The sequence below is a fragment of the Plecotus auritus genome, assembly GCF_963455305.1.
Source record: "Plecotus auritus genome assembly, chromosome: 5".
Taxonomy (NCBI): Eukaryota; Metazoa; Chordata; class Mammalia; order Chiroptera; family Vespertilionidae; genus Plecotus; species Plecotus auritus.
The window spans coordinates 175,875,231-175,888,393 of record NC_137776.1 but is presented as its reverse complement, the minus strand read 5'-3'; the positions used below and the strand labels follow the sequence as shown (position 1 = coordinate 175,888,393).

The 13,163-nt window shown below is 54.5% G+C and overlaps 1 protein-coding gene across 6 annotated transcripts in view; it reads right to left on the bottom strand.

The window, feature by feature from the left end:
* Positions 1-13,163, bottom strand: part of WHRN (whirlin) — a 66,843-nt gene that overhangs the window by 30,428 nt on the left and 23,252 nt on the right. For all 6 annotated transcript variants that reach the window (XM_080667814.1, XM_080667815.1, XM_080667817.1 and 3 more), the window contains exons 2-3: positions 12,182-12,400; positions 5,344-5,469 (exon numbers count right to left, since the gene is read on the bottom strand). In XM_080667814.1, coding sequence (XP_080523940.1) covers positions 5,344-5,469; positions 12,182-12,400 — 345 coding nt within the window. The remainder of the gene's footprint in view (positions 1-5,343; positions 5,470-12,181; positions 12,401-13,163) is intronic.

The following is a 13,163-nucleotide window of genomic DNA, read 5'->3' as shown; positions in this document are numbered from 1 at the left end:
GTGTACGAATTCATGCATGGGTGGGGTCCCTCAGCCTGGCTGGTGATCAGGGCTGATCGGGGCGTCTCACCCAGTCCCTATCGGGGCTGATCGGGAGGCCGATGGGGGCCAGCCGGCCTGGGGGAGGCACTGCGGGAGGTTGGCAGGCCGCAGAGGTTGGCCGTGGGAGCACACTGATCACCAGGGGGCAGCTCCTGCGTTGAGCGTCTGCCCCCTGGTGGTTAGTGCACATCATAGCTGTCGTCCAGTCGTAATGGTCACTTAGGCTTTTATATATAGAGATTATTATCCTATATAGTAAATAAAACCCTAACATGCAAATCAATCGAACAGCAGAACAACCGGTCGCTATGACATGCACTGACCACCAGGGGGCAGATGCAGGAGCTGTCCCCTGGTGGTCAGTGTGTTCCCACAGGGGGGCACCACTCAGCCAGAAGCTGGGCTCACAGCTGGCCAGTGCAGCTGCAGTGGTGGGAGCCTCTCCCGCCTCCACGGCAGCGCTAAGGACCCCCTGGGGGATGTCCAACTGCAGCCGGCAGGTGGACATCCCCCAAGGGATCCTGGACTGTGAGAGGGCGCAGGCTGGGCTGAGGGACTCCCCCTGCCCCCTGCCAAGTGCACGAATGTCATGCACCAGGCCTCTAGTTATTATTATAAACATTAGGAGTCGAGAGCCTGGAATCTACCTGCAGCACAGCCCCCGCTCCACAGTCCCTGGGAAGGGAAGCGAGATGCCGTCTCTGAGGTTCAGGGCTCGTGGCCCCTCCCCAGGAGCGCAAGGTGGCCCCTGCACCTCCGGGAGAGACAGCCCGTCCTCTAAGCTGGAGCTCAATAACATGAAAGTTATTACCCACCTCTTGCTTAAAGAGCCAGGGGACTTTCAAGTCCCCAAAGCAATCAGGGGCTGCTGTGCCACGATTCCTCACGAGCCGGCTCTGTGGGGCTGGGGCTGGCGCGCCAGCGAGGAACCGAAAGGAACAGCCTTGGGTTGCTTCCCTCCCAGAGGAACTATATGTATATGTAGTAGCTCATGGGTACACACATCTCTATTTATGTATCTGCCTGTGTATGTATCCACATACCTATTTTTTTCTTGTATGTAAAGGAGTCCACACTGATACCAGCAGAAACCAAATGCACCTCCCACCCTGGGATGGCCTCAGGGGTGCAGGTCGTGGGGCCAGGCAGGATCTGGGAGGGCCACACTGGGCTTCCGAAGCTTGCTTGCTGATTTTTAGGACTAAATGTCCTTTATTTCCTCTCTTTGCAGTCTCTTGATATTTGGTCAAATTAGGGTACTAAGGAGGTGACAGAAGAAAGCCAGTGGCCTTTAAAGGGCCTGAAGGGCCAGGCCCTCGATCCTGAGCAAGTTATTGCCCCTCTCTGAGCCTCACCTGCTCATCTATTAAACGGTGCTATTAATGCCCGCCACAGGGCTACTGGGAGGAATAAATAAGAGTATATCTAAAGCGTTTGGCACAGCACTTGGTCCATAATAGCTGGTTAATAAAGAGCAACTGCTCTCATCGTTATTCTTTTTAAATGCTAGTCGATCTTGGCTGTCCTTAAAGGAACAAACAAGGTTTTACGGCCCATTCTTTGGTGGGGTTTGAAGCTGTAGGGGAAGGTGCAGAGGAACAAGAGAGGCTGAAGGAATAAGTGCTGGAGGGGAGCCAGCCCCTACCGGGAGGGAGGGTGGGAGAGCTCCAAGTTACAGGGCTGCGCACAGGGCACACGCTGGGAGGTGCCTGCCCCCCTCCGAGCAGCTTTCCTTCCCGGCAGGGCACCTGCCCTTTCCCTGGACCCACGCGGCCCTGAGGAGCTAAGTGAGCGCTGGGAGCCAGGCAGAAGGCAGCACTTGCTCCCCGGGAAAGCTCTGCACGGCAGCAAGGAGCCTTGTTTACAAATAAAGCCTGTTCTTGGCTCCGCCACCCACACAGCCAAGCCCCTTTCTTCCACTTCAATGTGCCTAATTCTACTGAAAGCGCACTGGCAATAAATGGAACTAATCAGTCCTGGGTGCCGAGTGGGTGTAGGCAGGGCTCGCTATCCCAGGGACCGTGGAGGGCAAAGTGAAATACCGGCAGGGAACACACAGTGCTTTCCTGTGGTGGACACTGAGGATGCAAACCCTCTACTGAAGGCGGGCGTTTTAGGAGCAAATAAACAAAGCCTCCGATAACCTGCCACCGAGGAGCAACTGACGTGGCCAGAAAACTCGTACGGAATACTTTTCCTCCCTCTGCCTTGTTTCAAAATGGCAATCACCCGCTGAAGCTGTTCGCATGGTTATAAACGTAACACTCCGTTCAGACACCGCACAAGGACATAATCTCTTCACGGCAAGATCACCGCTGCTGACATGGTGCAAGAGGTCTGCGTGTTTTTACGTATTTCATGCGCGTGAGGTCCTGTGGGGTGTGTGCTCCTGCAGCCTGTGCTTCCCAGTTAGCAACAGGCCATGGGCGTCCTTGAGCTAGCACGGTCTCCTGAGGCCAGAGCCAGCAAGTCCTCTCCGCACACTCCCTCCCTGTTTCTTTTTTTTTTTTTTTAAATATATTTTATTGGTTTTTTACAGAGAGGAAGGGAGAAGGATAGAGTTAGAAACATTGATGAGAGAGAAACACCAATCAGCTGCACACCTCCTCCTGGGGATGTGCCCGCAACCAAGGTACATGCCCTTGACCGAACTCGAACCTGGGACCTTTCAGTCCGCAGGCCGACGCTCTATCCACTGAGCCAAACTGGTTAGGGCCCTCCCTGTTTCTGAACAAAGGTTCCATCAGAACGCATCCATCACCAACACAGCATGGGCCCATTCGTGTGTCTCCTGTCACTGAGGACACTGCTCGTGTCATCACACAACATCCCCCCTCGGAGGGGCCCTGGGGGAAACCGCTCTCCGGCCTCAGGAAGAGGAACAACCAGACTTCTCAAGCACAGCTGGTTTGTTCTCATCTTACAAATGTGTCTCCCCTGCTGCCCTCTTTGCGGTGGCTGCCAGGAAGCTCAGAGCCCACTGTGTCCTGCCTGTGGCTGGGTGTGCAATCCGCATCGCAAGTGTTCTGGAAAGATTCTCACTCCGGCTTTATCTCTTCCCTCTGCCCCCAATGTTCTTCCTCCCAATTTTCTCACTCATTAAAAAAAAAAAAAAGCATCTTTACTCTGTGTTTTGAAACTACCTTCAAACTCTCTTTTTTTTTTTTTTTTTTGTAATTTTGGGGGAAATAAATGGAATTAAAAGTGCATATGGGCTAAATGCAATGTAGTGTGCTGGATTAGACTGTATTCTAGAACAAAAGTGGGAAAATTGTGAACTCTGAATATGAAGTCTGGAGTCGGTTTAGCAGTATAGCACCAATAATGTCAACTTCTCAGTCTTGGCAAACGTACCCTGCTTATACAAGATGTTAATACCAGGGGAAGCTAGACGAAGGAAAAGGGGAACTGTCTTTGCATCTCTTCAGTAAAAATTATTTCAAAATAACACATTTATTGAACGCAATCTGCATACAGACTACCAGGAGACTGTTTCCTCTCAGAGACCCAACAAGGTACCATCTTAACTGGCCAAGAGCACAGCAAGCGCCCAGACCCGGGGCATTCCAGAACCACCTAGAACCAGCCAGCCTCTGTGGAGCACCTGCTACCCACCCGCTGGCCTGGTTCCGAGCACAGTTCAGAACCAGGACCCCGATTCCCAAAGCGAATCCTAGCTTTCCCTCTCACTAGCTGTGCAAACGCTGTCTCAGAGGCTGTGCCCGTGAAATGGGCCAGCAAAAGAAGGCGTTTAACAGCGGTGCTGGGTGGCTTAAAGCACTTGGGAAAGAACAGTTTGTCTCAGTCAGTCCCAGCTGTGTAACAAAGCAACTGGGTGGCTCAGAAGCAACAGACGTTTATTCCCTCTCTCCTCCCCGTTCTGGAGGCTGCAAGTCCGAGATCAGGTGCCACCTGGTCGGGTTCTGGTGAGAACTCTCTCCCAGATTGCAGACCACCACCTTCTCCTGATGTCCTCATAGTGGAGAGAGGGCTAGTGCGCTCTCGGGGTCCCTTTTTTAAGGGCACTAATCCCACTCATGAGGCTCCACCCTCGGGACCTAAGCACCTCCCAGAGGCCCCACCTCCTCACACTACCAAACTGGGGGTTAGCATTGACACACATGAATTTGGGGGGGGACACAAACATTCAGTCCATAACTTAGACATTCAATATTTAACCTCTGTTATTAACGTTATTGTGAGTTCAGTAATCCTGAGAAAGACATGTCATTTTTTATGATTCCCTGGGAAAAGGACGGGAATCTCAGAGAGGTGAAGGGGTTCTCCAAGGTCACACAGCTATTAAAGCAAAAGCGCAATCTGGGATTTGAACCCAGTCTTCCTGGCTCCAAACACAGAGCTCTGCCCGCTACACTGTATTTCCTGAGAGAAGCTGACATGACAGAGGCCTGTCTGTCCACCACTCCAGCCGTACCCCACAGCATGGCTCCGGAGGATCCCCTGAACACCGCTCTGACCCGCCATGACCTTTCCTCTCCTCTGCGTAGAGGATCAGGTTCCCCCCCATTATGGAGCATTCAGGCCCTTTGTTATGGAGACACAGTCTCATCTCAGGCTGTGCTCCACGGCCTCACATGGAATCAAGACTCCCTGGGCCCCATTGGCTGTGCGACCTTGGGTAAGCCTGCTTAACCTCTCCATGCCTCAGTTTACCCAGCTGGAAAACGGGTAAGAAGGACCTACCCCACAGGATAGCATGAAGGTTCCAGGAGATGATACCTGTGAAGTCAATTACAAATGCTGGGCGCACAGTGAGCCCTCTTTAAGACGTGAATTAATAATATTATTTCAATAACTGCTGGTTGCCCTGGATCAAATGCCAGCCTTGAAGCTGCCCCAGTGCTGCCTCAGTACAACCCCAGCCCAGCTCGTGGCTTTCTCTCCTCTTCCCTCTCCAAGCACCATAATAAACTCGGAAGTCAGGGCCACCGCAGTCCATCAGCTGTGTTTGCAACACAGCAGCCACGAAGAGCCTGGCTGGCCGGGTGCCCAGCGCCATGTGAGAGGCACCCTGCGCCGAGGACAGCGGGGAACTCGGGGTGTGGGAGATGGGACAGAGCTCCTGCCGCTCGCTCTGCGCTCTGCGCTGTGAATGAGAGGCATGCAGCCGGGGAAGGGGAGGGCTGGGGCCAGTCCCTAAGGTGGATGCTGATTGCGCTGCTGGAAGTCTGACTGCAATCAGCCTCCGAGAGCTCCCCGCATGGCTCAGTTGGTCCCTCCCTCCTCCACGCCTGCAGCCCAGCACCCCATCCTCTCCCCTGGGAGTCGGGGGCCCCTCACCTTGAGCCCGCTGCTTTCTGCTTCAGAGCCCGGGTCCACGCCGGTGACATAGATGCCGAGGCCGTACTCTGCTCCCCCACGGATGGTGAGGCCCAGGGACCGGCCGTCCCCCAGCACCAGGTTCACCTGCAGGAGGGACGGGACATAGCACTGAGGGCCATGAACGTCGGGGGGCAGCAGGCTGCAGTCACTCCCAGTCCCCGAGGGGCACATGGATTCAGGTCTGCAAGATCCCCGGGGACACGGCAGTTTCTGCCCCAGCTCTGCCTCCGACTTGCTGAGGGACCTGGGGAAGCCCCTCTGCCCTGGGCTGCAGTTACACGCGCAGGAAAAGGGAGACGCTGAGGGAGATGGCCGCTAGGGATGCCCTGATGCTCGTCCCAGAGCTCCTCAGCACTCCAGGTGTCATTTCTTCTTCACACCGCGGGCCATGGACTCTGCCTCCACTGGCTGCCCTTAACCACACCCTTCCATCAGGGAGGGCCTGCTCAGGGCCTGGGGCTCCCTCATCTCCCAGCTCCCCCCTCAGGATCAAGGCTGAGTCCAGGCTTGGGGTGCCACAACCCGCCACCCCAGGGTCTCCTGCCTCCCCAGGTCCTTCCGCCTCTGCCATCCATCCTGACATAGCACAGGGGTGCTGCTTGAATAGCCCTTAATTCTACAAACATAGGGGGTGCCCAGACCCAGTGTGGGCCAGGGGACCCACACATGCCCCAGACAGTCCTGCTCCCAAGGGTCTCAGTCTAGAGGGGCAGCGGGACCAGTAAACAGTGTGACCAGAGCGTGGTGGGTGGCTCGGGGACCGTGTGGGTGCAGAGAAGGGACAGTGGTCCTGACTGGGGAGTGAGGTGGTCAGGGAGGTTTCCTGGAGAAAGGGACGTCTCTGATGAGATGGGAGGGGAGCCTCCTGGAAATAGGGCCTTGGGATCCTGAAGGCTGAGGGGGCCCGGGCAAGGGGAGGGCAGAAGCTCTGAATCTGGAATCTGGATAGTGCACAGCCCCTGGGGTCACCGCAGGATTGTGTTTGCATGGAGTGCGGCAGGGAGGCAGAGGGAGAAACAAGACTAGCCTACGTGCGGGGCTGTGAGCGAGACCACGCCTGGGCCTTACGCAGGGGAGAGAGGCTCAGCCTGGGATTTTAGAAAGACTACTGGGGAGGAAACAGCAGAGAGGGCCCCTTTCTGGAGATCCTACAGGAGAGGGTGTGCACTTAAAACAGGCGAGAGGGCAGAGGCAGGACTCAGACCAGCGAGGCGGGCTGGGGATGAGTGGGCAGTCCCCACCTGGAACCCCCACTTTGCCAGGTAGAACAAACCCCGTCTTCCATATTGTGCCTTTAGGCCTGGAACCAGCCGAACTCAGCCCTGCTCACTGGGTGACCTGGGGTCTGTTCTCTTGCCCCCAACACCCTCAGCCCCAACCCCCACCTGGTCCCTCCAGCTCCAGGACACAAAGATGCTGGGAGAGAGCCCAGAGGAGCACAGGAACACACAGATGGCAGGAGTCGTCTGCGGCGGCCCTCTGAATACTAAGGATGAAAACAAACCTCCCGCCTTGCCGCCACCTCCCCATAAATCCTTCACAGGGAATAAAACGGACGGAGTCTTTGTTACAGAACTGTAATAACAGTCCCATCAACCACACAGTAATCGGCCTCAATCACTTGCAGGAAATTCAGCTGGCGTTTGGTAGGAAACAAAATTCACAGATGGGAAAGGACAGTCAGGGGAGGCAGCCTGGCTCCCCGAAAAGACCACCACACCCGCCAATAATAGGAACGTAGTAATAGTAACTCACTAGATTAGCTGGTAACTAGATGTATTTCCTAAATCCCAGGCACTTCACAAGCATTAATTACCTCATTTCATCCCTTCTCCTCCTCTTCGGCTTTATTCTTATCATCCCCATTTTCCAGATGAGAAAACTGAGGCTGGAGGATGAAAGGATGTGGCCACGGTCACAGCCAACAGCTAGCAGAGGCCGGGCATTTATGCAGAGCACCACACTGACTCCTGAAGGCCCGAGTTCAAATCCTGCTTCTGCCCTTTACTCCTGGGCAACCGTGGGGCAAGGCCCATCACTTCTCTGACCTTCAGTTTCCCCATCAGTGAAATCCTCGCACACAACCTACATGGAGCAGGCACCGCCATCCCCCTTCCTGCCTTGCCTAGAACCCCAACCCTGCCCAGGAAGCAATATGAGCAACCCCAGGAGATGATGTCAATAAGCATTTGGGGGCAAAAATATATGAAAGGTACCTAGCGCCGAGTTGGCATTGGAATTAATGACTATATCCCAGACACAGTGATGGTTGTCACTGGAATTAATGACTATATCCCAGACACTGTGCTCTGTGCTTACACACATGACCAGTGATCCTTGAGACAGTCCCACACGGTTGCCGTGACCATCCCCAAACCCAGGAGCGGGAAACCTGAGTGGCTCACCCAAGGTTAAGTGATTCTCTCAAGGCCACACGGTCGGGAAGTTCTAAAACCAGGTGTGATATTGTGATTTATAACAAGAAATATATATAGTTGGTCTTCAACCCCATTCCTGGCACTGAGCTCCTGAAACCCGTGTAAATTCCTAAGTGGTGAGAGCCGTAGGAGCACCTTTTGTTCTAACGAGGTGACTCTGGGTGGGTCCCTGGATGGCTCCTGCCTGGGGCCTGGTCACCAGAAAGACCAAACCATGATGAGGAGTTTGGAATTTTCACCTCCCACCCCCATTCTCCAGAGAGGGAGAGGGGCTGGGAGGGGAGTTAACTGATCATGCCTATGTGAGGAACCTCCATAAAGTCCCGATGGTAAGGGTGCAGGGAACTTCAGGTGGGTGAACATGTGAAGGTAAAGGGAGAGAGGCACATCTGGAGAGAGAGAAAGGCACATCTGGAGAGGGCACAGGAGCTCTGCGTCCCTCCCCACACATCTCTTCCATCTGGATGTTCATCTGTATCCTTTATCCAATCCTTTTACAACAAACTGGTAAACAGTAAGCAAACTGTTTTCCTGAGTTCTAGCAAATTAACGGAACCCAAGGAGTGGGTCATGAGAACCACCAAGTTATATCCTCTGTAAACCATTTGTACGCCATAAGCGGCGGATCTTTTTAAATTAAATTCAAAATATCGTGGCCGTTAACTGGTTAACTCTGCAAAGAACAGTGTGCATGTGGGTTTAATCAAACAGGACTGATATTCAAACCCAGCAAATGTTTACTGAGCTTCTAGCATGTACTGGCCAGTTGCCAAGGTGTTTTTGTCTTCATTCATTCATTCATTCACTCACTCGATACTTACTGAGACCCTGCGCTGTGCGAGGCACCACCAGGGCACAGAACCAAGGTCCTTGCCGCCAAAGAACTGACACAGCAGTGGGGAGAGCAGGCCCTGTTATTGTCTCCATTTTACAGAGGAGAGATTGAAGCCCAGAGAGGTTGTGTAACTTGTACAAGGTCACTCAGCAGGTAGGTGGTGGAGGCAGGATTTGGACCCAGGCAGCCTGGCTCCAGAGTCTTGTCCTTTCTGCCACGTGGACACTAGCCTGTTTAACCCCCAGCAGCAATTCTGTCCTTGTTTGTTGCAGCTGTAGAGGATGAGGGTTAGCCCAGAATGGGACCCGGGAACAAGGAGCCCCTCTTCTCCTCTGAGGGCGTGACAGTGTCCTGAGAGCAGAGAGGTCTGATTTGCAGAGAGCTACATAAGTTCTTCCTCCCTCCGGTGCCTCGCTGCCGCCTCACCATGGTGCTCACACTCCGGTGTGGATGGAGCATCACTGGAAGGGCTAAATAACAGACCCAACTTCAGAGGGAGCTGGGAGAGTTTTCAAAGGCGATTTTATTCCACGTGTGATTTTTATGTCACGATTGCCCTGAAAACTCATTTCCCTAGCCCAGTGGTGGGCAAACTCATTAGTCAACAGAGCCAAATATCGACAGTACAACGATTGAAATTTCTTTTGAGAGCCAAATTTTTTAAACTTAAACTTCTTCTAACACCACTTCTTCAAAATAGACTGGCCCAGGCCATGATATTTTGTGGAAGAGCCACACACTCAAGGGGCCAAAGAGCCGCATGTGGCTCGTGAGCCGCAGTTTGCCAACCACGGCCCTAGACGGTGCGTCCCCACTGGGGCTGTATTAGGATTTCTGAAGTTTGGGTGGGAAGTCCACCCGGGAGTCTGGTCACGGCTATTTAGAATATTAGATGCGACCAGGCCACTGGACAGAAGGGTCAGGCCCAGGAAGCCAGAGTGAGGGCTCCAGAGACACTTCCCCAGGGCCCTTCTCAACAAGGATGTGGGGGTTTCCCTGTTGTATCAGCGAGAGGAGACACGAGGACAGGGCAGAAGTTGCCGTCGGGAGCTCTGAGGTCTGTGAAGGCCTCCTTGGGGTGGCCTAGGGTCTTTGCTGCCTTCTGAAGCAGTGGGCCTCCGGGGAGCACAATTCTCTCAGCCTCTGCCTTCTGCATTCCTACGTAGTCACCCCTAGACTCCCAGAGGTCACCTTCTCTCCTCCCCACCCTCCCATCCACTCAATTCCAGGGACAGGGTCCTCCTCGCTCAGCCCGAGATGCCACGCTTGTTCCCACCTCAGGGCCTTTGCACGCGCTGTCCTTGCTGCCTGGGGTTTTCACCTCCAGATGGCGCATGGTGGCTTTCTCTTCCTCTCTCGGTTTCACTCAGGAACCGTCTGCTCGGAGAGGCCCTACCTGACCACCTCATCCCAAGCAGTGCCTCCCTGCCCGTCGCTCTCTATCCCCTCTCCTGATTTCACTCCTTCCATCTGTCTTTACCACTTTAATACTCTTGCTAACTTATGTTCATTTTTGGATTTACTGTCTCACTCCTCCCAGGACCTCCTGTTCCCACTTCCCACAACAGCCTCAGGCACACTCACTCAGGACCTCACGAAGTACAGGGAGCCGCACTGCATGGGTCCTAGCTGCCGAGTGCTGAATCTCCCATCCCTCATCTTTAAAATGTGGATAAGGACACCTGCCCTGCAGGGCAGTCTGCGGATTCAATAAGATGCTGTAAGTACAGAGCCCAGCACCCCCAGCCAGCTCTCCACCAGCGAGAATTCCTCCTCTAAGATTATATCCTACCCCGAGGGATGGGGCTGGAGGAAAGGATGAAGCAAGTTCTCTGCCTCACCCTGAAGGCCAGACTTGGAAATGAGTCAAGGCCACAGGGACCGCTGCTTTCTCAAGCCGGCCAGAGAGCAAGGTTGCCTGGGGGACGAGGGGGCTGACCCCCACCCAGCCCTGCCTCCCTGGAAGAAGCCCAGGCGGATCCAGTGGTGCCCACCAGCTGGCTACCAACTGCCTCTCGCCTGGCACAGAGGCGGCTGCCATCTCTGCCTCGCCTGCAGATCGATGTTTGAGCACAAAGAACACAAAACATTAAATAAATGTTAAGGTCCTCTCGACAGGAAAGGAAAGCTGAGAAAGTCTCCAGAGGGAAGGCGCTCTGTGGCCCCCAGGCTGCTGGTGTCAAGGTTCTGAAGGACCAGAGAGCTGCTTGCAGGTGTGACAGTCCTAGTCCCAGGAGCGGGGGGGGGGGGGGGGGATGCAGACAGCCCCCAGAGGGAAGTTTAAAACATCAGGGGGACCATCTCCCAGTCCTTTCCACAATATTTTAAGAATCAGCCGTGCCTGGGGAGAGGCGGGCTCTGTAGAGGGCATCTGTTGATGCCCCTGTCCCTCTTCTTCAGGTTACCACATCCCGTGGGGCTTTGGACAACAACCCCTCCCCCACCAGTGACAGTCTTGGTGGTTCTGTCAATCAAACTGCCCAGCCCTCCTCACCAGCCAATCCGATGCACCGCCCTGGAATATGAATGTTGAGGGGAAGGATGCAGAGAACTGAAAGGGAGGAGATCCCTTTCCTCTGGAGGCTGCACCCCCAGTTTCTCAGCTTCAGTTCGGGACTGCCACACCCTGCCAGCAAATTCTTACTCTGTGGAGGTGACCAGGACCGGTTTCTGTTCCTTACAACCCAGACCAGGCCTGCAACCGGTTCCTTCTAGGGCAGTGGTTCTCAACCTTTCTAATGCCGCGACCCTTTAATACAGTTCCTCATGTTGTGTGACCCCCAACCATAAAATTATTTTCGTTGCTACTTCATAACTGTAATTTTGCTACTGTTAATGAATCGTAATGTAAATATCTGTGTTTTCCGATGGTCTTAGGCTCTACAGTCGCGACCCACAGGTTGAGAACCGCTAGCAGGGTCACCTAAGACCATCGGAAAACACAGATATTTACAGTACGATTCATTAACAGTAGCAAAATTACAGTTATGAAGTAGCAACGAAAATAATTTTATGGTTGGGGGGTCACACAACATGAGGAGCTGTATTAAAGGGTCGCGGCATTAGAAAGGTTGAGAACCACTACTCTAGGGCATGAAGTCCTGGCAGCGAGCATGGCTAAGCGCCTGGGTCAGAACTGCTGAGAAGTCGAGTCATTTCTAGTTTAAAGGGAAGCTCTGAGCTTTGTCCTAGAGGACAGTCGTGGAGGGAATCGGGCCCCGGAATAAGATGTGGAACAGCGCTGCCCTCCAGCCTACACTGTCCCCTCTGCTCCGCTGTGACAGGAGAGATACCCGATCGTATTTAAGTTACAGACTCTTTGCTGCAGCACCTTGGTCTGCACTGTAACACAGCCTGCACAGGTCAAAAAGAACAAACAGAACCCCGACAGGACCAACCCCTCCTTCCAGCCTCTAAAGGCTTCCCTGTGCTGGGCTTAGCAAGGAGGCCGGTCTCAGGGGCCAGCCTCCCTCACAGCCCCCACCTCAGGCCGGCCTGCCGGGGCCGAGGCGGGGCAGCTCACCTTTTTCTCATCCCCGCCTTGCAGCAGGTGCAGGGTGCTCCTCCGGTCACCCTCGTGCTGTCTCAGGGCCCCGCTGTGGGGCCGGGGCAGGCTGGAGGGCGGGGAGATGCTGCGGCCCTGCGGGTCCACCCAGGTGTAGATGTGGTTGGTGACGTAGCCCCCGGGGATGCGTCCCGCCGAGTACACCGACATCACCAGCTTCTTGGAGCCCTTGAGCGCCTAGAGAGAGAGGAGAGAGAGGGATGCAGCGTTAGCAGGAAGGGGCAGTGAGGGACACCCTCCCATTACCCAGCACTTGCTTCCTCTCGGGACCCATTCACGGAGGAGAAGGCCAGTCCCTAAACGCCTTTCCTTTTCTAGCCCTCGGTTCTGTCCTATGGAAACCAGGACATCTGTCCCACCCTTATCTTGAAGGGGCCCAAACACAAGAGAGATGGTCTCAGCATCACAGAGCAGGCCTGAGCCTGCACCTGGGGAGGCCTCTTGGCCAGCGCCTGGGAACTTGCATTCGGAGTGTTCCCACCGTTCCCTACCTGACAAGGGCTCGCTGTGCCCGGCCAACCTGCGCAAACCATGCGGCTCATGCTGACCCCTTGCTTTCCTTCCGCAGATCTGGAATGTGGGTACAGGCAGAGGGCCCCCAATAAAAACCCGTGGCACTGCCCCAGCCAGTTTGGCTCCGTGGATGGAGTGTCGGCCCTTGGACTGAGGATCCCGGGTTCAATACTTCGGTTGTAGGCTTGATCCTCGGCCCAGGTCAGGGTGTGTGCGGAGGCAACCAATCAATGTGTCTCTCTCTCACCAATGTTTCTCTCTCTCTGTCTCTCCCCCTCCCTTCCACTTTCTCTGAAAATCAATGGGAAAAATACCCTGGAGTGAGGATTAACAAAAAAACAAATAATAAAACCCAAACCCTTGGCGCTGAGTCTCCCTGGCAGACAGCATTGCATCCCTGTGGCACGGTTCAGTGCTGGGGCAGGAA